General features: G+C 35.6%; 1 protein-coding gene across 1 annotated transcript; it reads left to right on the top strand.

Annotated features, from left to right (window-relative positions):
- LOC149542945 (UDP-D-apiose/UDP-D-xylose synthase 2-like) lies at positions 1-24,990 on the top strand. The gene is made up of 9 exons (XM_089797881.1): positions 1-417; positions 22,086-22,178; positions 22,533-22,640; positions 22,753-22,867; positions 22,953-23,086; positions 23,273-23,374; positions 23,465-23,557; positions 24,178-24,313; positions 24,417-24,990. Exons 1-9 carry the CDS (start codon positions 154-156, stop codon positions 24,530-24,532), a joined length of 1,161 nt encoding a protein of 386 aa, XP_089654007.1. The 5' UTR covers positions 1-153; the 3' UTR covers positions 24,533-24,990.
- The last annotated feature ends 2,463 nt before the right edge of the window (positions 24,991-27,453 follow it).

Genomic DNA, 27,453 nt, shown 5'->3' with positions numbered 1-27,453 from the left:
GCTTTGTTTGGATGCATACATTTCATTACCCTGTTTTAAAAAAACTTGGATTTTCCGATTTCACAGTTTCACAGTTTTACAAACGCAACATAAGCTGGGGAGGAGGGTGAAGGTGGTGCAGTGAAGCGAAGCAGAAGAAAGGAAAAGAGGAGAATGGCGGAGAGAGTGGATCTTGATGGAAGGGCAATTGATGCCATGACAATCTGCATGATCGGAGGCGGAGGCTTCATCGGGTCTCATCTGTGCGAGAAGCTGATGTACGATACCCATCACACGGTGCTGGCCGTTGATGTTTACAGCGACAAGATTGAACATCTACTAGAGGCGGGACACCCCTGGTCTGACCGCATTCAATTTCACCGAATAAATATCAAGCACGATCCCCGCCTTGAAGGCCTCATCAAAATGGCTGATCTGGTACTTTATTTGCTCGCCTTCTACTTTCCTTTCCATACACATCTTCGTACATCTATGCATGGTGTTTTTCTTTTCGCCATTTATTTATGCATGCTGCTCGACCTTTCTCTCAAGCTCCACTCCATTGCCAGGTAGGTTGTATGTTTATATGGAAGCACAAATGTATGGATGAATTTGGGGATCTTTCAGAAAATGGGGAAAAAATATTTGATTACAACTGGAAAGATGCATTCAATAAAATCTGGGCGCATAAGAAGACTCTGAGAGCAGTCACTTTTGTCGCGAAAGTGCTAATGTATCTCTTTGTAATGATGTTATGAAAAGATTTAGTCCCATAAGGGTATTTTCAGATGTACTCCAGCTGCTTCTAACTATCCTTGCGTTGTTCGTACTATACTCGAATGCTGTAGCTCACTTTCTAGGTTTTACTGGATATCACATTATCAAATTTAAGCTTCTGGAGATTACAATTAGCAACTCTGGTAAGGCGTAATTTAAACTGCACTTTTAGGCTCCATAGCAGATCACTATTCCAGTTTCAAATTTTTAATTGAGATGTCTCGTGGAAGCAAAAGCATAGACCCGAAAACAAATTACTTGCAAATAAATAATGAAGAAAATAAAATAGAAGATTTGAATAAGAGACAAGACACAAATATGCATGGTAAAAGCTTGGCAATATAAAAGAAAACATCTTTGGGATTAGCTAGCAAAATTCTTGCAATTTAGAAAAAATAATTATAATCTTCACCAAACCAAGAGAAGTCAGACTCCACGTTAACTTCTCTATAAGTATTGGTTTTGTAAACATGTTTGCATAGTTTTTTGGTTTATGCACCTTTTTAAGAGCTACTCTACTTACATCAATAACTTTTCTTACAAAATGAGATATAATTACAATATGCTTGGTTCTACTATGATAAGCTCAGCCAAATGAATAGCGCTTTGACTATCACAAAATACAATCACTTTGTTCTGCACTGTTTCAAACTCAACCAGAAGATCCTATAACCAAATTGCTTCACCTGCATGCGAGATAGCCATATAGCTTGCCTCTGTCGTGGATAAAGCAACTACTCTTTGAAGCTTTGACAACTAACAAATACATTCTCCTGCAGAACTTGAATTATATATTCTTTTGTCCAAATCATCTATAAAATTTGAAACATAACCACATATTGAATCACTACAACTATTATTGGTGATACAATTATCACTTGTGCCTCTAAGATACCAAGACACCCATTTCATTTTTGGCCAGTTGCTTTTTACCTAGATTTGTGATGTATTTATTGAGAACACCAATTGCATGTGAAATATTCAGTCCCGTGCATACCATCACATACATTAAAATTTCTACCGCATTAGTATATGATACATGAGACATATAATCACTTGTTTCTTTGTTATTAGGACATAAACTTGAAGAAACCTTAAAGTGGTAAGCTAAAGGGATATTTATTGGTTTCACATTTTGCATACCAAATATTATGAGGATATTTTCCACATAATTCTGCTGTGATAACCAAAGCTTACCTTGTTCCTTGTCTACAATTGTTTTTATGCTCAAAAATTAGTTTTGCTGCTCTAGATCTATCATATCAAACGTCCGTGCCAAGTGAGCTTATAACTTGCTATTGCAGCCATGATCTTGTTTAGTACAAGCATATCATCAACATTTTGTTATCATCAAGATAACAATTAAACCATTTTTCAAACATTTAAAGTAAAAACAATGGTCATAATCACTTCGTGTAAAGTTTGGGCTTGCCATGGTGGAATCAAACTTTTTTGCTCCATTTCTAAGTGACCACTTTAGCCATGCATTGACTTCTTGAGATTGCAAACATTTTTTTGTTGCAATCTTGAACAATCCCTTCTGACTGTTCAATATATTTTAACATCTAGTTGTTCTAATTCAAAGTCAAGTAATGCAACTAATGCTAATTCAATCCAAATAAGAACAAGTTTAACTAGTGAAAAAAATCATGAATATCAATACCTTACTGTAATGCCCCCTCTAATAATAGAATTCAACATTAAATTATAATAGTTTAAATAAATATATAGAAATCTATTCATAAATATATTGTATAATAGATGACATAACTCACCAAATAATTAAGATGTTTGTGATAGCCCAAATTATATTTAATAAATGAATAGACATCAAATAACTAAAATCATCAAATAATATTAGTAGTAAATACTAAATATATAAATAATATTATCCAGTAAACTAAATGCTAAAATAAATATGATACAAATTGAATGATGTGATGAGTAAAGTTAATCACTATAAAATAACCACAATACACTACCATCGTAGGCAGTGTCACCTGATAGATGATTGATGATAGGTCAAAGGTCATACCCGTCTATAAAGCGAACAAGCGGTATATAAGCCGCAAAGACCACAAAAGTAAATTAGGGAACAAATAAAAAATAAAACAAAATACAAGGGATATTGAATAGGTTTTGAGCGCTGACATCATTAGTACCACAGTAAGTCACAATGATCCTCGCAAAGGAGTAAATGCGTGCAATTGGAGGGACACACATATAGATAAGAAGAAATCTAAGGAAGAAAGAATGAAGTTTAAAATTGGAGAACTCCATAGTCTATCAATGACCATGTAGGAAGTCAACCCACCAAAGAACATTAAATAATAATATCTCATAGTTGCGCCCAAGACTTGTATGTCAGGAGGAATTAGGAGTAAGTAAAAGAATAAAAAGTATCGACCACTTGAAAATAATAGTTGGTCAACTTCTAAAGGATTTGGTCTAACCATCAAGACAAGATTGCATATGGTTATTATACAAGGTAAAGGTATCGACACCAAAGAGGTATGTAAATTATTATTATCAAATTAGTTTTACTTTATGAAAAGGTTATATATATGAAATAATGTATTGAAAGCTTTAGTTAAGAGCCTATATATCTCAAAACTAATATTTAATACTTTGATATTATGTTTGTTAAATGTAAAGAATCAATTGATATGCTGCAAGATATTAATATAATTCTTTATGGATCAAGGAATTGGTGAAAGCTTTCATAGTGCCAGTGCAGGAAGTGAGATCCTCGAATGAATGGCTATTTGTGTTGGTACGAGAGATGAGTAGCCCTGTATGAATGGCTAGATGGGTAGTAGATAATATTGTGTTAGTTCGTTGAACTGGTACCATGGAGATTAAGGGGATCTCCATGGGCTATGTGAGGCGTTAAGGTCTCCATTTGACCACCCTGACAAGGATTAATAGGCAATCTCCATGTGCCAAAATATTCTGATGATGTCAACATATGCATATGTGATTAGCCTTGGATAGAAGATGTCCTGTCCAAGAAGAAGCTTAATTGGAGGACTCCATGTGAAGACGACATAATAGCAAAGAGTTAGGAAGCCCAATCTGAAGACGTCATTAAGGTTGGGGTTAAATTAGAGGGTAGAATAGTATAGCTAGTTTCGTCATTATCATGTTTCTAACATTTAGTTACAGGTATTACTTGTCCCAAGATAACCCTAATAGTGGGGACATTACACTTCTTTTTGAGAATATCCTTTTGCTGCCAGTCTTGCCTTATATCTTTCAATTCTATCATCAACACCCTTTTTCAGTTTGTAGAATCTACACCCATGTGAGACCAACAACTTTCCCACCCCTTGGAATTTCTACAAAGTCTATGTTTTCGTCTTCTCCAAGGTATTCATTTCTTCTTTCTTTGCTCTTTTCCAGTTGACATTTCTAGTGCCATCCATTGCTTCTTGATAACTTGGTTCCCATCATTACAAATCAAAGCAACAGATAAGACAAATCTATCATACCTTTTAGGGGGATGTTTGACCCGTGTAGATCTCCTTAAAGGTGGTAGTGGTATTTTTACACCTTCATCTTTAGAAGTCTCTTGTGTGCTTTATATTTTGTAGGTTGGTGAGGTTACAACTAAACTTGTTGATGTTGTGGCACTTGTTCCAGTTTCATATCAACTTCTATTATGTCTTATTTAATGAGAGAGGACTCATCAAATACATCTTTGTAATGCCCCCAAATTACGAGTAACCAAATTTTGCCCTATATCACAACTATTCAAAGCAAGTAGGGCTTTGGAGATATCATTTTGCTTTGATTGAGATCCTGCAAGCACCTTAGGGATCATTTATAAACATAATTCATAGTTACACATTCTTGAGTTGAAATAATTTTATATTGGAAATGCAGATCAAATCAATAAATTGCTTGATTCAGATTTAAGATGTTTCAATCATAGAAGTGATAAGATAGGGTGACTTGATAAGGTGTCCTAGTCACCCCCCAACTTAGGCCCACGGGCGGATATACCATCACCCTTGGCCTCATGTGGCCTGTGCTATATATATGAGGTGCCATACTTAGTGTAGTGTCCTAGCACCATTTCCCTCAGCCTTTTCACTTCTACCTTACCTCCAATGATTGAGCACCTCTATGCATTTATTCACCATGATAGAGGTCACAAGTAACATTCACGACAAGGGGCTCAAATAGTCCCTCCTTCCTAGGCCTCCCCTTGCCCCCCTTTGGCCACATGGAACTCCTTAGTCATATACCTTGAGGCAGTGTGCTTAGAAGGCGATGTCATCACCATTTCTCCCAGTTTGTGATATCCTCGTTTTCCCTTCCATGACTGCTTACAGCAGTCAGTAAGTGCATATAGTATTTCACACATAAATCCTATGATAAAATATTTCCAAATCATCTATATGATATATTGAATCAGAGTTATGCAGATTATCTGTACACGTCTGTCTATGTATCTATGTATGTAATCACATAATATCATAACTTTGAACCGCATATAATTCAATAAAGACAGTCATAAATGGATTTTCAATGTAATATATGTGCCACCCAATATTCATACATAAATCACAGGTCTGGTATTTATAATCCGCGCTTATCTTTTTATGTCTTGTCCTCTCTTTTCAATGATTTCCACTAATTAAATTTTTACCTTATACAGCCGTTGGGGGAGGATAATGAGTCACAACCCTTACCTCTTCCCAAGAGAGGTGTCTTCTGCAAACAATCCATTGCCTCCTCAAGACTAATCATGTGCCTCTTCGTTAATATTGTGGTTGTTTGATAAGTAGGAGATATTTTCCACAGCAAGTCAAACTTTATTATAGCTCAATGATTGGCTAAGGACTAAAGATTGACAATTGTAGAGTCTCTTGGTTCAGAAAAAGGAAAGAGTACTATGGAAAATGAATTCCTTTACCAAGCTTATGATTATAGAAAATTGTGAATTCTTATTAGTAAGACAATTTTCATTGTACGAGTTTTCTGTTCATACAGATCTGATTGGTTGGATGATTGTATGATTAAAATAGATTGATTGAATTGATGGAAGAGGTGATTTCTGGTGTGCTTTCCTGATTCCCAATTGATGTTTGATGAATAATTCCTTTGATTTGATGATTTGATATATTAATGAGTGATGATTGAATGAACGTGGAATTCATAGGGCGATTAGTGATGATTGAGTGAGTGATTTGATGTTTTGGCGAGTGATGATAGATAAGTGATCCTTGAGCGCTTTGAATGATTTCTCCTTTATACATTATTGGTAAAGGGTCACCACCTTTCATAAGAATTGAGTCACCACTTTCCGTTGTTGCCTTTGAGAATAATATATTATTTCCCAAATTGTCTCTCTTGGTTGCCCTTCTCAAATGAAGTTCTTCTGTTTTATATCTCCTTTGAGTGTAGGGAGTCACCCTTTCATTTTTTAATCACACCCTTTGGTTATGAAAATTTACATTTCTTTATTAACAACCGCTGCTCCTTTCACTTCTTATTTAATCTTCACCTATCTCTCACTTCTCAAATCCGTCTTTTGTGCTTTTCAAATCTGCATGTATGCCATTTAAGATCTCCATATCTTCTTCTTCTAGATCTGCATATCTTATTTTCTTCTTTCCACTCAGTTCTTATTTTAGATCCCTCCTTATGCTCAGAATCTGCTCTAGATCTTTTCTATCCCTGTTCTCCATTTTATTTGATCCTTATTCTCGTTTATATCTTTTGTGAGGAAGGGTCATACCTCTTCACCATGTCTACCCTTTTGAATGGTCACACCCTTTCACAATCACCGCATTTTGAAAGTCACAATCCTTCATCTTTTAAAAGAGTCAAATCCCTATTTTCTTTCCTTTCCTTTTTCCCTTAATCCTTCTTAGTTCTTTTGCTGCCTCTTTCTTCCTCCATTTCTTTCTCAAGTGAAAGTCTCCTCTCTCCATTTTAAATTTATAGTTTATGTCTGAGGGAGACAACTTTTCCATTCATGCCTTTTGACCATTTCTTTGACCCAACTAAATTTTAATTATTTTTTAGTTTAATTTTTTTATATTTTTAATTTAATAATTATTGTTTATTGTTTATTCCTATTTCAAGAATGGGTCATGACAATCTTTGCTAATGATAATTTCATGGTTAGTAGTATCCCCTATCTATATCCCTTAACTCCATCACTGTAGCCAACAAAATTATACTTCTTGGATTTGGGCTCCAATTCAGAGCATATGCATCACAACCAAAAAACATTAATTTGAATAATTAGAAGAATGACCTGTCCATCCCTCTTTAGGAATCTTGCAATCTATATTGAGTGGTGATGGTGATTGATTTACTAAATAGCACGCTATATTGACTGCTTTTTCTCACAACTCTTGCACCAACTTGGCAATCTTGATTCTTGACCACGCTCTTCACTCTCTCTAGAAGAGCTCTATCCATGCATTCAGCAACAAAATTTTGCCGAGGAGCGTAAATTGTGGTTTTGTACCTTTTCAATCCCAACTTCTGTACAATAAATTTGCAAATTTCAAAGATGTAAAATTCACCTCCATTATCTGTTCTTAATCATTTGATTGATCTGCCAGTACTCTTTTCATTAGCTTCACTTGAATTTATTCCCATACCTTTCTAGAGTAGTTATCTATAAATGACACTAATATGATGCTCCTCCAAAGTAAACTGTAAGGGATGGTCCCCAAACATCTAAATGACTACAGTCTAGTACTCTAGAGTACCCTTGTATGATTATCTGATTAAGACTTTTCTCTACACAGCTTCCCAAAGGTACAATGCTTGAAGCCATTTGTTTCAAAGATTTCAAAGCTGGATGTTACCTATAGTTTTTTAGTAACTTTAGCCTTTTCTTGCTCATGTGACCCAATTGCTGATGCTACAGATGAGTAGATTCATTTGCTTCCTTAGATTCCACAACTGCTTTTTTATTTTGGTACTCCCTTCTAGCTTGTAATGGTTTCCAATCTTTGTAGTCTTTATGACTGCCAAAATGCCCTTGGACACTTTCAGTACTCCACCTTGTCATGAAAGTTTATAACCTGTAGAATCTAGAACTTCCAAGGAAATTAAATTCCTTTGGAGTTTTGGTACATGTCTTACCATGGTTAATGTTTTTACAACACTGACAAACATTTTAATCTTAATGCTCCAAATCCCAACAATCTTACAAGAAATACCAATTCCCATAAGAACACCACCATCAATAGCTTGGGAAGTAGAAACCAACTTTTATATCTTATAACCATTACTCATGATATTCTGGGATATTACAAATAAATAGTACTACCTAAACTATTCTTGAGCTTGTCTCAATCAAATTTTCTTCCTTTTTGGAGTCATCATTGTCTTTTTTTTCTCTCCCAACACTCTTTCTTGAAATGCCCTGATTTATTGCAATACTGATATTTTCCTTTCGCCTTTCCATCTTTATGACTTAGATCTGGATATACCTCATGAATCCTCCCCATTTCTGTGGATTGACCCCCAGCCACCATCTTCTGATGTGTGGGTTTCTGTATTAGATCTACTTTGCACCTCTTAAGACAATAAAGCTTCCACAACGAAGTCAAATTCAAGGATGCCAGTTGTGCTAAACCTAAGGAAAGTGACTAAGTGATTCTAGGATTTGGGAAATGAACACATTAATGTGACTATCTTGTCCTTGTCTTCGATTTATATACCTGTACTAGGTAATTGACAAATAAGAGTATTGAAAACATTCAGATGATCAGTAATAATTTTGCCAATGACTGTTTAGGATTTGACGTTCGGTTTGCGACATGAAATGGGGAGAGAACTTGTTGTAGAAGCGGAAGCATAAACTTAGGAAAAGTAAATATTGCAACATAAATGAGTTGTGAATGTATGAGAAATAAAATAAAATAAAAGAATAGAATAACGGACACGACAGATTTACGTGTTTAAGACCTTTGAGAATATGGCAAAAAAACATCAAGGAGGCAAGGTATTGGTACATAGAAAACAATTACAGTCTTCATAGCTGCTGCTATTATGATTATTTTACCTTTGAGGCAATGAAGATACATAGAATTTTTTTAAGACAACAACCTTAATCAAACTTGGGAAAAACTAGTTTTTTTCTTTTGAAGAAATTAGGAACTATCTCTTAAGCAATAACAGTTTTTTTGCATATAATAAGACTTGATTTTTTTTATTCTTTAATTGTTATCATTATCCAACAAGATCTATTATCTTAAAGAAGTTTACAACTTCCTTACAGACCATTTTCATGGTAGAGTTTATACATGAAAAAAGAATATTGTTGTACAAAGTATACCTCACATTGAAAAAAAAATGTTCACCAGGGAAAGCTACTACTTATTCAAAGTCATGTTCTAGCAGTAATGCTAGGATCAATTGATCTCACTCCTCTATAAGCATTCACAAGTACATGCAATCTCCTCAACTCAAGCCATGAGGCTTAACTATGCATTGACTGTCCTTTCCTTGGAGTACCCAAGATGAAGAGGACTTAGAACATTATTTGGCTTATTTTATATTCTATTCTTGAGTTGTGAACATGTATTTTTATGCAACTTAAATGATTTTAAGTTGTGAGCATGTCTTTTTATGTATCTTAAATGACTCTTAGCCTACAGACTAAATATTTCCCTCTTTTTGAGTTTAATGAACTAAGAGACATGTTCTTTAAGTGATTTCTATTAAACATGTATAAAAAAGGGTAAGGGGGCTTTGGAATTTAGGGAGTGATAGTACTAAAATTTGACCAATCATTTTCTGCACTTTTTTGTAAGTGTTGTGATCCATTTTTGCTTGCTTTAGGGTTTCACTTTATGTTAAAAACCTTAGGAAAACTGTATTTGTTGAAACCCTCGTATTATTTCCTTGGAACCCTTCATATGTTATAATTCGTCATTACCTTTTTCCACTTAAGTTGAAGGGTCCTTGTTATGTCGGGTGGGTACATGTTCTCTTTTAACCTAAGCGTAACATCTTTTATTTACATGGTTTGCATTAATCTTTTCCTAAGTCCTATAGTTTGTCGGGCGACATATATTACTTGTTTATTGAGTGAGGCCTTTGTTGCATTCGCCACATGTCACTTTGGTGTGTTTGCACTATGTTTCAACGACGTTAGCATAAGTTTGGCGAAGTTGTGTCGTTGTGCCACCTAGCCCATCTGCTAGCTCACTTTGTTTGCCCATGTGGTTCTACAAGATCTAATGATCGTTGTGTTTTCGCCTTTGAAACCGCTCGATGGCTAATCTTGGTGACAACACAAGATTGCTCCATGTGTCCCTAAACTTGCAACTTGGTTGATTGGGCCAACCTCATTTGGTCCTTGCGTGCGATTGGTTGGTGCTTCTGACAAAGTATTGTAGGATGTTGCCATATGGAAAGATTGATGGCTTGGATTTGATGTGTTAGAGGGACCTAGGACTTTAGATGATGTTAAAGTGCGTGATGAAATCTATGGCAAGTGCTTTGTCGCCTTCAAAGTTGATTGATGGATAATCTCAGCGACAACGCGAGATTGTGCTGCGTGTCATCGGTTACTGGTATGAACTGTATGGTGGGTCTTGTTGTGATAGGACTTTCCTACGATCCTAGTCATCCACATATAATGGCTCAGCTTGGTATTAGAGCACAAAGATTCAACGATAATTAAAGACTGACCTACTAAAAGGACCACCTTTTTGCATGTCTAAATTTGGGTGGTGATGTTTTAATCCTAATGAAATGGTGCTCAAATGTTAAGATGCTACCAAGTGAACGTAGATGTTAATTATCTTGCAAGATCAACGACTCATGTTTCGTCACCTTCAAAAGCTCTCAATTTTTAATCTTGGCGACAATGCGAGATCTTGCCATGTGGAGGTGCCCGCCTAGATTACTTTGAAAAGTCATACAATCTTCATGGAGCCTACTCAACTTGTTTCTTGATTGTGATTCATTGAACGATGGTCCCGATTGTTGATATGGAGTTTCAATGAGAGTCAAGGGTTTTTTTGAGCCGTTGATGATAAGTTAGATGGAGATCGACAAAGGGAATTTAAAACTGGAATATTTTATTCTAAAGTGAACATTTCTTTGAACATACGAAATTAATGTCACATGCTTTGTGGTTTTATTGGCCTCCTGAGTCAATTGAAGGCAGATTTTAAGGGTTTTTCTCCAATTTAAAAGATTGCTCCTGCTTCCTCATGCTTTGTGGATTTAAAAATGGTGCCTTGTTGCAGAATTGGAGACTGATTTGCAAAGAATTACAAGTAAGTGTCGTGCCCTAGTTTGAAGGTTTTATAATTCTATGCTTAAATTGTCTCTAGGGTTTCTATTTCTCTGCATTTCTTTATTGTAATTTGGGGGTTGGGAATTCTCTGAGAGTCGTGTTTGTTCCCAAAACCATAGATTGGAAATCCAAGAGTTTTGCCAACTCTCTAATAGGATTACTCAATTAGTTTTGGCCAACAAATGGGAATAACCTCCTAATTCAATTCCCCTGCACTTTAGACTTCAGTAAACCTAGGTAGGTAAACATTCACCTTAAACCTTGATCATTCGGTTCAATGTTTTTCTATAGCGAATCCAAACTTTGCGAGTTCTTAAGTTGGCAAAATCCTTAAACTTGATCAAAATAAAAGTCATATGAATGCTTTGAGATGTATACTTGTGAAATGAATATTATTGAAATGAAAGCAATAGTGTTTATGAGTTATGGATATGGTAAATATTTAACTTCAAGGCCTCAAACATCAAGTCACTTTCACAAAATAAATTGCAAATCAGTCCCTCATCCAACCTTGGGTAAATAGAGCCAAACTTTCTCCAGATCCTTGTATACAACCCTAAGAGACAATGCTATACCATCCACTACTTTATTGACTGAAGCTTCAATTGGCAACACAACCCCTAGTCTAATTGAATTTGATTTATTTGGGAAAACCAATTAGACAAAATTCACATAGACAACTTTTCATATGCAAATTCTGATAATCAAAGACTTGTATTGAAATCAACTTTTTCACCATTAGTAGCAATTAATTTCAAAATCAATAATCATAGGGGATAAATCTGAACAAAATATTTGAACTTCAACTTTGAAGATGAACAAGAAAAACAGGGTTCTTGCATTAATTTAAAAAATGAGTACAATAAGTCTGTGCTGTAGTTACAACATCCAGTCTACCAAAATCTGCATAAAACATCTAATCTTTATCTGGTTGATCTTCTTATTGACTGCTGACAACTTCTTATTTCACATCATCCATCTGCTTCTTTCTTTTTTCAACTTCCGACTCCCCTCCCCTTCTTCTTCAAAACTAATCTCTTATTTATATTCCTCTTATTCAAAGGAAATGATGTGACTTTTAGCCAAATCCATCTCTTATAAATTTTGCACCTCTTCAATTATATTAGTTTAATTATACTTTTTCTTCTAAACATAAAATTAATTTATTTTAGATCAGCGATGATTTGAATAAGGTAATTATCGGTTTGTAATTTCATTTACCATCACCATATCTTAACAGGCTTTTACTTATAGCTTCCTTATTTGTCCTCAGAACTGCTTAATCCTCCACTCAACACGCTTCAGATAGATAATTAATAATACTCTGTCCTTATTTCCAGTGGCATGATTGAATATGACATCTTTTTTTTTGTTTGAAATTCACATTGGCTTTCAAAGATATCTTTCGAATATGGAAATTTCATTTCTGTGTGGATGCCTGAGTGTCGTTGCGATGCCATAGGAAAGGCTACCAAGAGTGTGGGTATCTCTTACCACTGCACGAGTTACTACTCCCAAACAACAAAAGCGATCTTGGACATCCGGCAATACATTCTTACTATTAGAGTCATCATCTTTGTGCACATCTTATACACGATTCAATTCATCATTTTTGTTTCTGTAAGCCATCAATTTTGGAATACTTATAATGTTTATTTTGTAGTCATGCAAATATACCCACATATTCATCCAAAGAACTGACTCCATATATCACAACGCCTCTGAGTTTTCAGCGTCACTATGAGATTCCAACTTGCATAGTATCTCGTTTGAAGTTTATAATGAACATAAAATCCCATATACTTGCCAAGACAAAGATTCTTGTTCGCTGTAGCAATATCCCATCTATTATTTACGTATCTTCAAGATGATAATATTGGATATGTTATTTTCTTTATTGCTGCCTTCAACTACAGACTTTATAAACTGCGATGCAGAGGTCTTTATCATATATATGATTGTTAGAAATAATAGTCCACCAAGATAACTGAGAGGGGGCGCGGGGGGTGGGTCAATCAGTTATCCAACTAAAACATTTATCAACCTTAATTAATCTTAACCATGTAACAAAAGTAAACAGTCACCATAACAAGATGCACATACACAATTACACCAGATTTGTTAACTAGGGAAACCCTTGATTAGAGGGAAAACCCCGGTGGGAATGATGCCCACAAAGATATACTGATATTTATATTCCTTGTTAGAGGATGGACCTTGTTAGGAGTCTATAAACACATTCAGTACATAAGAGTCCCTGTTAGGAGACTTTGAATCCTTGTTAGAAGATTCCAATCCTATTAGGAGTTGTGCCAACCCTGTTAGGAGTTGAAGGCAAAAGGACCCACTGCCCAAACAACTTTTGGAGCAAGACCACTGAACTTCACTGTCCAACTGATTTCTCAACTATTCTTTGCAGAATAATTGTTCATACTGTGCTTTATCCTCTTTCCTCTATCCCGTGAACCGGACCAATCATTGTCAGACCTTGTAGACTAGGTCACAAAACTTAGATCCAAATATCAAACCTCGAATCTCAAAATAAAACCTTGGCAATGAAGTTTCTCCAACTTCGCTCTACTCTGCTTATCTTCACATGTCAACCTGATTACTCAGCATTCATATCTTTTCTCCTCTTTTTTGCTCTTCTTCTTTCTTCTTTCTATAACAAAGGAAAATGTCCTTCCTTTATACCAAGTGCATAAAACAATTCCCTTGAGTCGGCTATTACACCTTCTCAAATAATAATTATAGGACCTCATTAAGAACACATTTTACTTAATGATAACATCAATCTATCGCCTTGTAACTTGAATAACTTTCCACACGTGTAATATTATGACGAGCAAGCTTAGCCACGTCATCTCCAACATGTCTTCTACACGCCTTTAACCTTGCTTCTCAAAATAACAACTCTGCTAAGAGATATAACAAGTTTACCAAAACATGCTTCTGTAAACTCTATCTCTGAATAGTCTTCACCAAAACTTGCATAACTTATTCCAGACTTAATATTTTTTGCACCTGAGGTTAGCTGCATATACTAGACACTTAGTAGTATCTCCCATTAACCTCACTAGTAAAAATACTCAATGATCTGTCCGTACCAACTTGATCTTTACCGCTGTTCTTCTGTAAGATAACATAAAAAACTGCTATGTTGACATTAATGACAAACACAGTCATGAATGTAACATATCATCATGATAATGATTTAATCATGTTTCTACAATACTCCCCCATAGGAATATCATCAGCATTCATGCTTTCAACAATGATATGAGTCACTGTTTTATTTTTCTTCAATCTGATTTAAATGTATACATGCAATGTCCTCCTTCATACTTAAGACGACATGTCAAGAGTGACTGCCATGTACGCTGGAGTAAGTCTTAGACCACCAAATACCACTTTTATATGAGCATATCTGCATCTAACAAGTCAATAGTTTTGATTGTAAAGTATGCATTGGTTGCCAGCACTCTTATCTTTGTGTGTGTATTTGATACTGTAATACAACTGTTCATGCAAATCTTGTTCGGTATATTGCTTGATGAATGTAGATGGCTGAGTGAGGGCATATCAAATAAACATGTGATCTTCAACCTTACTGCCCTTCAGTAATATGATTGCTGCTGTTGATTCGTTGCTGTATACTAATCCGCTGTTCACACTTTACCTAGTGTTCTTGATCATGCTCTCTTTAATTTGACTTCCTTGGTATCTATGCCATCACTGTATGAATGTGATCATCGTTGCTACATCTGTGATATTTTTTCTGCTAGAAGAGTCTAACAACTATGCCTCTTTGCAAGTTCTCATGTCTCCACATTCTTGTGGCTGTATTCTTTGTTATACTATTTAGATGCATATATATTAATATTATATTGACATCAACAACAATATTTCCATCATGAATCTCCAACATTATTTCTCAAATGGAGGCCCTAATTTGCAAAATATTAGGGCTCCATCAAGCTGGAGTTGCCTACATTACCCTGTGCCGAGAACCCTAGTTCTTTGAATTGTAGAATTACAACGATGACTCCAAAATATTATTCTAGAAAACTGAATTATGCGGAAAGACATCTTTTTGATGATTTCCTAGACCAATTGCCTCAGTCCAAAATGGAGAAGCTTTTGACTGCTTACGGGACCAGCAGGGGAGCAGAGATGTGCCCTGGGTTGAGGGACAGATATGGATGGGTCAGAGACTCCTCCATTCCAACTACTCGGTTATAAATATTCAGACAGTGGTATGGTCAATCTGATATGGGTAATCCACCCTTGAATGCCTGGGATTATGACCTTGGAAAGCTTGTGGTACCTATAGTATACTTGGATGTTGATTTACTTCTCAGCCTGGCAGGAAAATATGACCCTATTACAAAGGAACTCAGGGACTTGAATGGTGAAACTATTTTGAAGGTGACTGCAGAAGAAATCGGGGCCATTTTTGGATTGAATGAAGCATCTCCTAACCTGGAGGACATAGACTTTGACAGATCTGAAAGGTCCTATGTACACACCCCTGGTAACATCATGAGGAAGATGATAGATGCTCACTTGGAAATCGTGGATAATATAAAGTTCACTGTAAAGGACTTAGGGCAAGAACCTTATGAGGTTAAATTCTTTGAGAAAGCTATTATACATACCCATACTTTAGCATGTTAAGTCCCAGGGTTGCCAAATAACGGGTATTTTGATAGAAAAACCTTATGGACGTGCATTCAGATTCAGCACCCTGTATTTGTCACTATTTATGACAATCCCACTTGTTTGGAAGAGAAGATGAATGAAAGGTTGTCACAGTTGCATGATGGGCTAGCACCAAAATTCAAATGGTACTCTTTACTCATGCATATGATCTTATATTGAAACATGACTTCAGACATTACATGATTCTGGATCTTGAGAGAGATGGTGAGGAATTGCCTATCTGGTTGTGGTCTACTATTATGTCTCCTGACTGGCCAAGGGCAAGCTTTGTTTTGTTTGATAACCATTTTTGCTACAGCATTAAGGAAGAGACACGTGATATGCATGGAGAGAATACCAACTCCTTTGGTTGATTTCTTAAGACCTTTTGACTGGAAGTGTTCTCCCCCAGGGAGATATAATTCCTTAGACTGTTATTACTGTACTCAAATTGTATGGGTCCAGCTGTTATGCCATTTCATGTTACCCTTAGGATGGGATTCTTGGAGATAATGAGACAACTGGGAGAGATACAAGAGACTGAGATTTGGCTAAGAAGACTAAGGGTATGTTGGTTTTCGGTGATTGCTGCAAATGTATTTGCATTGCCTATTATGGTATCTGTTTTCCAATGGCAGCAATATCATTCTTATTTATATTAAGGTAGAGACATGTCTATCCATTATTATCTAATTAATATAATAAAAATGATTATTGATGAGGAGAAAAGGGTAAAATAATTTAAAGTATGGATAAATGAGGCTATAGCAAAGATAAATGAGGGAGTTGACCATATATGCCAAAGCTTAGACATGGAATATCTTAAGGTATGCCTTGGTAAGATTATCAACTCTTGCTTATGCTATGAAATTTTGAAAAGGAAGTTAATCAATGTGCAGTTAAGTATAATCCTTGCAGGCTGATGACAGACCAGGTGGTGAACTTTGAGTGGCCAGCATAAGAAGAATATTCAGGGTGGGTCCAACTCTATACCATTGTAGACACGTCACCCTTAGATGCCCAGCAATTAAAGGAATGAATCAAATCTTCTTGAAAAGCGTGCAGTTTCCCAAAACATAACAGTCACAGGTTTACAACTGTCAACGTCAACTTGTTATTGGCAACTAACAGAAGGCATGCAGTTTTTGTAATTGTATGTAACCTTTTGTATGTTTCAAAATTGTCAAATCACTTCTTGACATGTGTAATACTTCATTGTCCAAAGCTTGTTGCATTCCTTCCATATAAAAGGATTCTGAAGACATGAAGTGGAGGTCTGAATCTTCATTTTATGAATACATGTCATAGGTTGTCGGTCCTCCTTGTGTAGAAATTTTGATGTATGCTTGTATTTCTGTCACAGAAATAGAATTAATGAAAGGAATGTGTCAGTGTTTTCTCTAGTTTCTTTGCAGAATCATGTCCATATGTTTTGAATGTACACTTCTCAGAGAAGTTAATATAAAATTGCACAAGTACAGTGGTTCTTAAATCCTGTCTCCATTCTGTGTACTTTGTGGGTTTTCTAAATATCTCAAACAAGTTCTTGAGCAGTTTGTTTACAATCTTTTCAAAATTGCATGTCAATTTGTGCTTTTCCTTCAATTTAATGAACTGGGTAGGTGGCTTGGTATGAGTTGACGAATTCATGAGGTGCAGGAGTGGATTATGTAAGCAGAAGATTTAGATCATTGTCTGATATATCTCTTACAAGTAAATAGATAGATCTCGTCTTTGATATAGCTTATGAAAGATAATTTGACTTTATAAATGAAAATGGAGAAGGCACTGGTCGCCTTAGAGTGGTGACACACGAGGGTTTCATGTTTGTCACAATTAAAATTATACGAAATCAATAGCATTTAATTTTATGTCTGTGAGCTTGAGAGTGGCCCTTTACTTTGGTTGTCAAATAACATGAATATGTGATTGGCTATTATATTTCATCTTCTTGAGCAAGTACAGAAGAATATTGGTCAGGTCTGCTTGGTTGGGATTAATTTTGATGATTAATGTTGGAGTATGATGTGATCAATCCTAGGTTGACCCGCCCGAGTTTTGCAGAGCTCAAAGTGTAGAATGCTGTATAGCCTTGTCAGTTGGTCCAAGGCTATTGCAGAGTTATCAGTCATAGGATATAGCTAACCCTTATGCAATTTCTGGTATAGACTCCTGGTGTATCAAAATCTGTTAAATCAGGAGCCAACAGGGAGCATATCAGTTCATTGTTTTAGGGTTTTATGTGGAGCATTGATATCATTTACGATGTATCTACATGGCTGAGATTAAGTTATTGTTTTAAGAGTCAGCATATAACATATTAGGTTTTTTTTTGTGCTTGTAATGTGACCAATTTTTTCTCTATTGCTGCCTCAATATTTGACTTGAGGCTTGTAACTCTTGAGTATCCTTGGTTTCAAAGAGACATGTAACTTCCCCCTAGTTAGAAGGGCTTTAATATGTGATGCCCTAACACATCATTTTCAAAGTTGCATTTTTTTATCAAGTTTGGAGGCCATTTTGAAGGTGGGATTCATAGTTATCGAGATTGGCTTTGAACAACCTACAACAAATAAGTCTGCATATTTCTGAGCATCATTGAAGCTAACATCAGAAAGGACAAATGGGCATCATTGGCAGAGATAATATGGGTTTTCTAAGAATTGTGGCAAGAGTGGCTAGAGTTTTGAAGACACTTTTGAGGTATTTGAGCAAAAATATGAATTATGCTGGTAATATTCATCTCAAAAAAATAAGGAAAAAAAGAAGAAGATTATTTCCGAAAGATTCTGGGTAGATTTAGTGTTTTCTCTATGTTTTTATCTATATTACATGGGTACTTGTATCCATACCCCGGGATGTGTACTGGGTATTGGTACATGACCCAAGTACCGGCTACCCCATGGCCCATGGGTACTCAGTGAAGAACATCATAGCTAAGGACGTTGATTAATGTTTCTGATTTTGTTTTAGTTTTTCCTTGTGTATCACCTTGCTGTTTATCAAGCTTATTTCAATATGTAATCACTAATCAGTTTGAAACTTTGATACAATTATTGTACGGCATTTCAATTTGTGTACTTAATCTTCAAAGTTAATATTTGATTCAAAGTTAATATTTGATAGTAATCTTTATTGTTGTTCTTGTTTTGAAAAGTCAATGTCATTAACTTTTCAGATTTTCTATATATATATATATATATATATAAAGATTGACATACCCAAAGTACCCATCTCCTATTTTGAAAAAAAACCATACCTGTACCCATCTTCAAAGTACCCAACTAACCCCCTCTCCGTTCAACCTTTGTTTTTATGCTGAGTAATATTCTGAACTTTCTATAAATCAGTGGGAAAAATCATATACACATTTGGACTCTTGATCTGAGTTTGTTGAAGAGTTTTTTATTTGCAAATACAATTTCAGAATTTTCTGTTGCATATTTTTATGGAGGTTCTTGTCTTCTTTTAAAACTATTTGAGGATATTACAGTGGTATTAGAGCTGCAAGTCCTGGCAGCCTTTCTGTGTTAATTTTATGCATGGAAAGGGTGTCCATAACCTTGCAAAATAGAAGGAAATAATGGATAGACCATAGAACTGATCAATCACCACAATTTAGTGAAGAGGAGGCAAAATAAATGTTCACGTAAATGCTCAAGCCTCAAACAATTACAAAACACCAACCTTTATTAAGTTAGTTGGCTCATAACACATCAGATGGAAGAGATATGGTGCATGTGGAGAACAATGAGGATGCTAATATTTTGGCTTAGTATCAAGCTTTGAGGACAAATTTTCTGTCAGCTATTTTAGAGATTATTTGGAGATCACCAAACACAGCCAAAATCAAATGATTTGACTCAAGGGAAGTAGAATGATGGCCTACAAATAAAGGCTGGGTTGTCTATCCTTGCTGAGTTTTGATGGATCATCCAAGGGTACAACGAGAGCTTGGATTCAGAAGTTGGATACTTACGTCACCCTGAATTAGATGAAGGAGATCAAGGCCATCAAGTTTGTTACCCTTTAACTTGTAGAAGTGACACATGGGTGGTGGTATTGCATCTTAGTGACACAAGGTCATGGTGCAATAGTTTTTTATGATTAGTTTTGCACAACTTTGATAGAGAAGATTGACCACAACGAGTCAAAGGCACACTCTAGAGAATTGGCTCAATTGAGATGGGTTGGGACATTTGATACTTACATTTCAAAGTTTCAGAAATTGTCAATAATGGTTTCAGATGTTGTGAGCAAAAGGAGGTTGACTTCTTGGTTTATAACATTATAGAGGTTTGTCCAAACCTCTCGAAGGTTGGGTCAAAGTTTTGATCCACCATCTTTGTGAGATGTTATTAAGTGTTCAAGGTACGTGGAGCTACACACACCAAAAACCAGATTTCCTAGCAAGTTTCCACAAAGACTAGATTTCCTAGCGAGTTACTAGACCAGGTAGTGAGATTTTGAGGCCGGTTGATGGTGCACCTAGTGATTTGAGGGACAAGTTGAGATGAAGAGGCTTTGCTTTAACTGTGGTGAACCTTGGACACCTAGACATAAGTGTAGAAGTCGGGGCAAGGCCCATTGGATTGAGGTCTTTAGAGAACCTAGTGATGATGAGTTGGATGAGACACAGGTTCTTGACAAGCAACATGAGCAAATGGATGTAGAGATAGGTATATATTAGCATCACAATGATTTGGCATTGATGGATGGTGTGATTGCTACCATCAGTACCACTGATTGATAACAGGGCTACCCACAACCACTGATTTGTCCTATGTGAAGAAGTGCAGCTTGCGAGTTGAGGATCATGATGACTTCTGAGCATGGAAAATAAGTGGCACAATGTTGCATTGTGTTAATCGTGTTCCACAATTGAGTATGCCTTTGGGCAACAGCACTTTTATTGATGACTTTATTTGGTTGACATTGATGAGAGCAACGTGTTGTTTGTTTAGTGGTTGTATTCTATAAGGCATGTCATGGCTTTACATCAGATGGTTGAAGGGTGGCATTACAGAGCTTATCTTTAAATGCTGCTAGATTCATATTAGCTAGGAGGATGGATTTTTTCAGCATTTAGAGAGTTGGTAGTGTAGTATTTTTTTTAAATAAGTTTTTTGATTCAAGACAACGTGGATATCATGTTAACATACAAGGCTTGTTGCACAAGCATAATGTGGTGTTTTCAGATCTACCATCAAATCGTTGTTTTGAGCACGTTATTGAGATTGTGGATAGGAAGACAAGTGTTACAGATACCTATCATCATTCAAGACGATTCAAGGATGAGATTGAGAAGACTATTCGACTAAGTTATTTGGTTCTCACCTTGGACCTTGGAACTGGGTCCGGGTACATGTGGGGGTTTGGGCTGGGTTTGAGCAGGGTCTGCACCTAGCCCTGTGGGTCGCTTGGATCCATGGTGCCCGGACCCAGCCTGAACCTGGGAGGACTGAGTAGGGACACACATGGACCCGGGCAGACCCACAGAGGTGGGTGCAGACCCTGCCCAAACCCCCACATGTACCTGGACCTGATTTGCACCCGGACCTGGTTTGAGGGTCCAAGGTGCGAATCTGGTAACTTAGACGAATAGTCTTCTCGATCTCATCTTTGAATCGTGATTTTGTACTACTTTATTTCATTTACATTTGGTTGTAAGCTCTCACAGAAAGCTGCTCCTCTCTCTGGTAATGTTTCCAATAATATGGTTTCTAAAACTACAATATTTTCAATAACATGGTTTCTGAAACTATTAAGTAGATTTGGAGACTAGATGCAGCCATTTTTAGTTTGTATTTATCTATACATCTGATATTAAAAATACATCAACTTAGCATACATGATGTCTTCACAGTCTATTAGATTGGAAGAAAGCGCTCTTGGAAAAAATGTCTTTGTTTAGTTTAGATTAATCCAAGATCCATCATGAGAGTGATAGAAAAACATCTTCTGTTTTTTATTTACTTGTCAGATATTGAACAATATTCTTAATATTATGAATAGAAAATTAAGCATCATCTCAAATCTTCTTACTTCATTTGGCCCTTTGGGTGTGCTAGGACGGTGGGGACTGCATTTCTGTCTGTCTTTGTTAGAAGAATGCTGGCTCTCCAAGGTTTTCTGATTAAAAAAAAATCAACTATGCGCACTTATTTAATTATAGTTTGTCTTTTGACCCCCATGATCCTTTGTTTACTGAAACTACTGGTTAGGCGAATTTTCTAAATGGACATGTTACTATTTAATTTTTGTGTTTTGTTAAGACCAACTCTAATTACAAATTTAAAATGTTGAGACTGATATGCTCAATATTGTTTTGTGGTTTTTGCAGACAATCAATCTAGCTGCTATATGCACACCAGCAGATTATAATACACGACCTCTGGATACAATTTACAGTAATTTCATTGATGCTCTCCCTGTGGTAAGTAGTGTTGTCTGTTACAAGGAACTGGTGTTGAAATAATTTCTTTTCACAGAAGTAGAATCTCTATTTGCTAGTAAGATAAGATAGTAATGTGGATAGTATGATACTTAGGAGCTGCATATACATTTCTTACCATCATAATATGTGTTGAAGTATGAGATCATAATTGAAAGAACAAAATTATAGTAGAAGGCATAACATGTAAGATGTGTTGGTCTATAAGATATACATATTTCAGATTTTGTACTCCTGAGTTCAGGACCATGTTTGGGAGTGATTGAAGCCTTATAAATACGCCTGGACAAAAGGATCAATCATTTATTTGAAACCTTGATGTTGTTGGTTATTTAGGTTAAGTACTGCTCAGAGAACAACAAACGCCTGATTCACTTTTCTACCTGTGAAGTTTACGGAAAGACAATGGGAAGCTTTCTTCCAAAAGATCATCCCCTGCGACAGGTATACTGAGTAGTCATTCTCCACCATTTCTTTAGCTGAATTTTTCTATTTCTGACATGTAATTATATTTTTTTGTGGAATTTCCATTGACAAAAACTTTGATGTGTGCCAGGACCCTGTATTTTATGTACTTAAAGAGGATGAATCTCCTTGTATATTCGGTCCAATTGAGAAACAGCGATGGTCATATGCATGTGCAAAGCAGTTAATTGAGAGGCTAATATATGGTAAGAAGAATATTAATGGTTGTTTTAAATTTATGCAGATAATACATTGGAATGTTTTTCTGATTTTCAATTTGAAATTTTACAGCTGAGGGGGCTGAGAATGGCCTTGAATTTACCATTGTGAGACCCTTCAACTGGATTGGACCAAGGATGGATTTTATTCCTGGAATTGATGGACCTAATGAGGGTGTACCAAGGGTTCTTGCCTGTTTTAGCAATGTAAGTTTCACTATACCTTGGTCTCCTTCTTTATTATAACTATGATAAAGGTTAAATATTTGGCTGGGCAAGTAACAATGAGGAAATGGGAGGCTTCACGACATGCATATTAAAATTTTCTATGGCTAAATGATTATGGTTTAAGCGTTTCATGGGATGGCTCTGATCAGTAGCTATCAATCTCAGGGTTTATTGCGGGGCGAGCCATTGAAACTTGTAGATGGAGGACAGTCCCAGCGTACATTTGTTTATATAAAGGATGCCATTGAGGCTGTTCTCCGGATGATTGTAAGTCAATTTGTTTTTCAAAGGTAGACCACATATCTATGATTTAAGTTGTTCATATTCTTTCATCATCTAACTTTTTGACTTTGACAGGAAAACCCCTTGAGGGCATCTGGCCACATTTTCAACGTAGGCAACCCCAATAATGAAGTGACTGTGAGGCAGTTGGCTGAGTTGATGACTGAGGTGTGTTTTACATAAAGTGAAATGTTTTGTTGAAATAGTTTCATTTGAAGACATAATCTTGGATTTCATAAGATGTTACCAAAAACATGAGTCTCGACTCTTGCTACTATAAAACATTTATATTTAGAATCTAGCAACTAAAGCTATTTGCACGCTTAATAGCCCGGGCTTTGCAGATATATAGAATTCCCATAGAAACATATACGGTGGCTGAAAATTGGACATATGGGTCGTGTATGCTCCATAATTTCAATGATGTGTATGTGCTTGTAGTGCAATTTAAATCTTCAATATTTTCTTAGCTAATGCATGACACAATTAATCCCTTGGTAGCCTGTATTGTTTTCTGCATACTAGACCTTTCTATGGGAATAGAAATGTTTGAAATCGCTCATTTTTATACAAAATAATTAAAGGGTTACATTTTAAAGTCTCAACGTGGAAACTCCCATGTGAAATACAAGGTAATGAAAGGTGTGAATGCATGTTTGGTTGGTAGTATAGCTTTATTAATGTGTTCGCAGCCTGAAGCATAAATCTGGCGCTTTTATTTAGAATGTGCACCCTCACTTTTTTCCCAAATACTGAACAATTTTTCTGTGTTTTTTTGCTGTGCTAAGGTATACACTAAAGTAAGTGGTGAACCACCCCTGGACAGGCCAACTATTGATGTAAGTTCAAAGGAATTTTATGGTGAAGGTTATGATGATAGTGACAAGCGCATACCAGATATGACTATCATTAAACAACAACTTGGTATGTCAATTCATTTGAGGAGTTTATGGTCTGACATTATATCGGTTCATTTGCAACTTCAGCTACATTTTAAGCTCAATTAATACATAGAATTTCAATGCAGAGTGGGAACCAAAAACCTCTTTGTCAGATCTGCTTGAGTTTACGCTGACCTATCAGCACAAGACTTATGCCCATGCTGTGAAGCAGGCTATGTCAAAATCAACAGCATCAAGCTAAATCTTGCCACTATTACGCAGTTCAAATCATCATTGAGAACTATTTATCAAGGATTTTATCGGCTTGCTATTGCAATTCTTTTGTGTACTTAAAAAGTTTTTGTAGCACTTGGGCTCGATAAAGTTTGTTAAAGATTCTTTGTAACATTTCATTGTTATGTACTCGAGGAGTGCAAGTCAGAAGTAGAATGAAGAATTTGTATTACGGTCATAATTATTAAAAATTATTCGTAGGCTTTCAACTGTCTTTGCATTATGCTCTAAGTGGGCAATAATGTGCCATTTCCGAGTAGCGTCCCCTTTTTGCTAAAATGTGCGCAATTTATGTTCATTGCGTTCTTCTTAACAAGTATCATTTACATTTTCATCAGCTCGTAGTTTGTACAGAGCGATGCTGATTTGGCCTACTATTTGGCAGATTTGGAATGAACAAAATTGATTTGTGCATTGGAACATCCATTTATAGCCTAGAGCTTGCTGTGACCTGATGTCATCTAGTTGGTTATTGATTTTGTAGGGATCTTTGTACCGGTGAAAAGTAAAGATTCAAAGTAGCTAATTTAAATCTGAAGAGAAATGATATGCATGAATATATCAACTATGCCCTGCTGCATTCATCGGTTTCCAATAATTACATCAGTTATTACCTACGCAATCATTAATAATGTGGTGAATTTTCAAGTATGCAGTCAATTCCAGAAGTGGTAGAATGAATCGGAGACCAATGTTGAGAAATAGAAACAATAATCTTGGGATTGCATCTAATGTACATAGGTGTAGGATATTTTCATGGTAAATTATGTGTGCATTAATGTCGACCTTTATGTTTGCCACCTAAACAAAGCATATTACGGAAGACACAGTGGACCTATACTTATGGCGTGCTAAAGTTATAATAAAACATTCTGTTACATGCGCATGTACATTAGGATGCACACCTGTCCTAAAAGGAAATTCTTGTAGCCATTTACAAGTGTTAAGTGGATTGTTTTTACTTTTTAGTTGACGATGAATATATATTAGTAAACCTATTAGTAAGCCACAGGCCCCTCTCTCTATGTATCGAGTAGTATTAATATTTGAGGAAGATATTAATATTTAGTTATAAGAGTCGTCAAAATCATTGAAGCAAAAGATGTTCAGAAATAATCTTAAATATTTCAAAATCTTATTTTTTTAATACAAAAATCAACAATAAACATGTACAAAGTTGTTTCTTCAATAAATCATTTCTCTTGTGAAAGATATTGGAGGTGCATAATGAAATTATGTATCAACAAACAAGCTATTCGAATGAATCACAATTAAACTAATTGACTTTGTTCAATCATTTGTCTTATCAATCAACATTGTTATTATTAGTCTTTCATCAATGATCATTTGACCTTTAGGTGTGTTGTACTAGAAACAAGACTTTATCTAGTATTAGGTGGGGGTATTTCATTCTTTTAAAAAAATAAAATAAAAAAAATCGGTAAACGGCCAAGGCCTTGATGATTTTATTAAATAAGTAAAGGTTACAAAAGCTTATTCCATCCAGACGGGCACTGGTAGGAAAGAACGGAGAAGAAAACCTCCAGTCTTGCCCGGGACAAAGTCCTATTTTATTACAAAAATTTAAAGGGGCATTCCTTAGTGAGAAAATTTCTACACTTATCTTAATTAATTTTACATTATTATAGGGGCATACCCCTAGTGTTTACAAATATCTCGCATCTTTTGATGATGCTATCAAAGCATATACTTCTTGGAAAACATCACCAACACAAAATGAACTATTCCTGTATATCGAAAAATTGACTGACCCATATTTTTGATAGTAAAGATGCTAATCCTGAAAAGGCAAATGTTCTATTATATCTAAATTGACTCGGAAATAAATCTTAGAGAATTAAAATTATTTGAGAGAACAAAAAATTTATCCCTAAACTTGATTACCTTAGTAAATTAAACTTACCTTAAAGCCCTAAAACCACATATAATTAATAAAACAGGTAGTGTTAGTAGAAAATATAAGAGATTTAAGATATAATTGCTAAAAAGATAAAGCCATGCGAGCCTGTTTCAAATCCCTTTTAAATTTTATCAGTCAATCCATGACTTTATCTGCTAATATGTTACTAACAAGTTTTTACAAATAGAACTGAAAATCTAAACACACTAAATCAAGAGCAGCCCCCCCCTCGGTCACTACTCATGATCATACATACACTAATGGAAAAGAGACAATCAGATAGAAGAAGCCGAAAACATCTAAGCCACTGAGCTTCCTCCATAGTAACAAATCAGTTAAATACTCCTACCTATATAACAACAACCTAGCTTGAACCTTCTCCATTCTGAGACCCAAGATCTTCCTTTGAAAAAACCTCACCAAATCTGCTTATCTACTTTCTGGGTCGTTTAAAGAAGCTCTATTCGCATCTTAGAGTCTTAATTCCCATTAATTCGAGTTCAAATTAACTTTAAGGCCCAAATCTGAGCTATTCTAGTCTAAGAAATGAAAACGAGACCCTCTTTTTAAAATTTGAGATCCCCAAAGAACAAAAATAAACTAGAGTATATTAATCATATTAACAGTTGTAGGAATCTGTTTTAAATTAAATTCTCGACATTGATAACTAATTGAAACTTATAGATCTTCATACTGCAGTTATTAGCCCTATAATGACTTATTAAGGCTTTGCCCTCCAAGTATTAAAACTAGGTATTTAATTCTCTATTAAAGGTAATTAACAAAACCTTATCCTGAATAGGTATCTAGTTTTAGAACTTGTTAATAATCCTTCAGAGTATAGTCTCTGTCCTTGATGTTTGCCGAACTCTTCACTTAACATTTACAAACTATATCAAAATAAAATATAAATGTAGAATAAGAAGTGTAAAGATCTCCATTTAAATCACACTGTAAACTATGAGATT

This window comes from Cupressus sempervirens, chromosome 8 (genome assembly GCF_028749045.1).
Source record: "Cupressus sempervirens isolate cs-2001-9-10 chromosome 8, ASM2874904v1, whole genome shotgun sequence".
In the NCBI taxonomy this organism is placed as follows: Eukaryota; Viridiplantae; Streptophyta; class Pinopsida; order Cupressales; family Cupressaceae; genus Cupressus; species Cupressus sempervirens.
Note: the sequence above shows the minus strand (reverse complement) of the source record. Positions and strands in the feature narration are given on the sequence as shown.

Coding starts and splice junctions, on each gene's coding strand:
- LOC149542945 (XM_089797881.1), top strand. CDS start 154: ATGGCGGAGAGAGTGGATCTTGATGGAAGGGCAATTGATGCCATGACA. Junction 418..22,085: donor TCATCAAAATGGCTGATCTG/GTACTTTATTTG, acceptor TGGTTTTTGCAG/ACAATCAATCTAGCTGCTAT. Junction 23,087..23,272: donor TTCTTGCCTGTTTTAGCAAT/GTAAGTTTCACT, acceptor TATCAATCTCAG/GGTTTATTGCGGGGCGAGCC.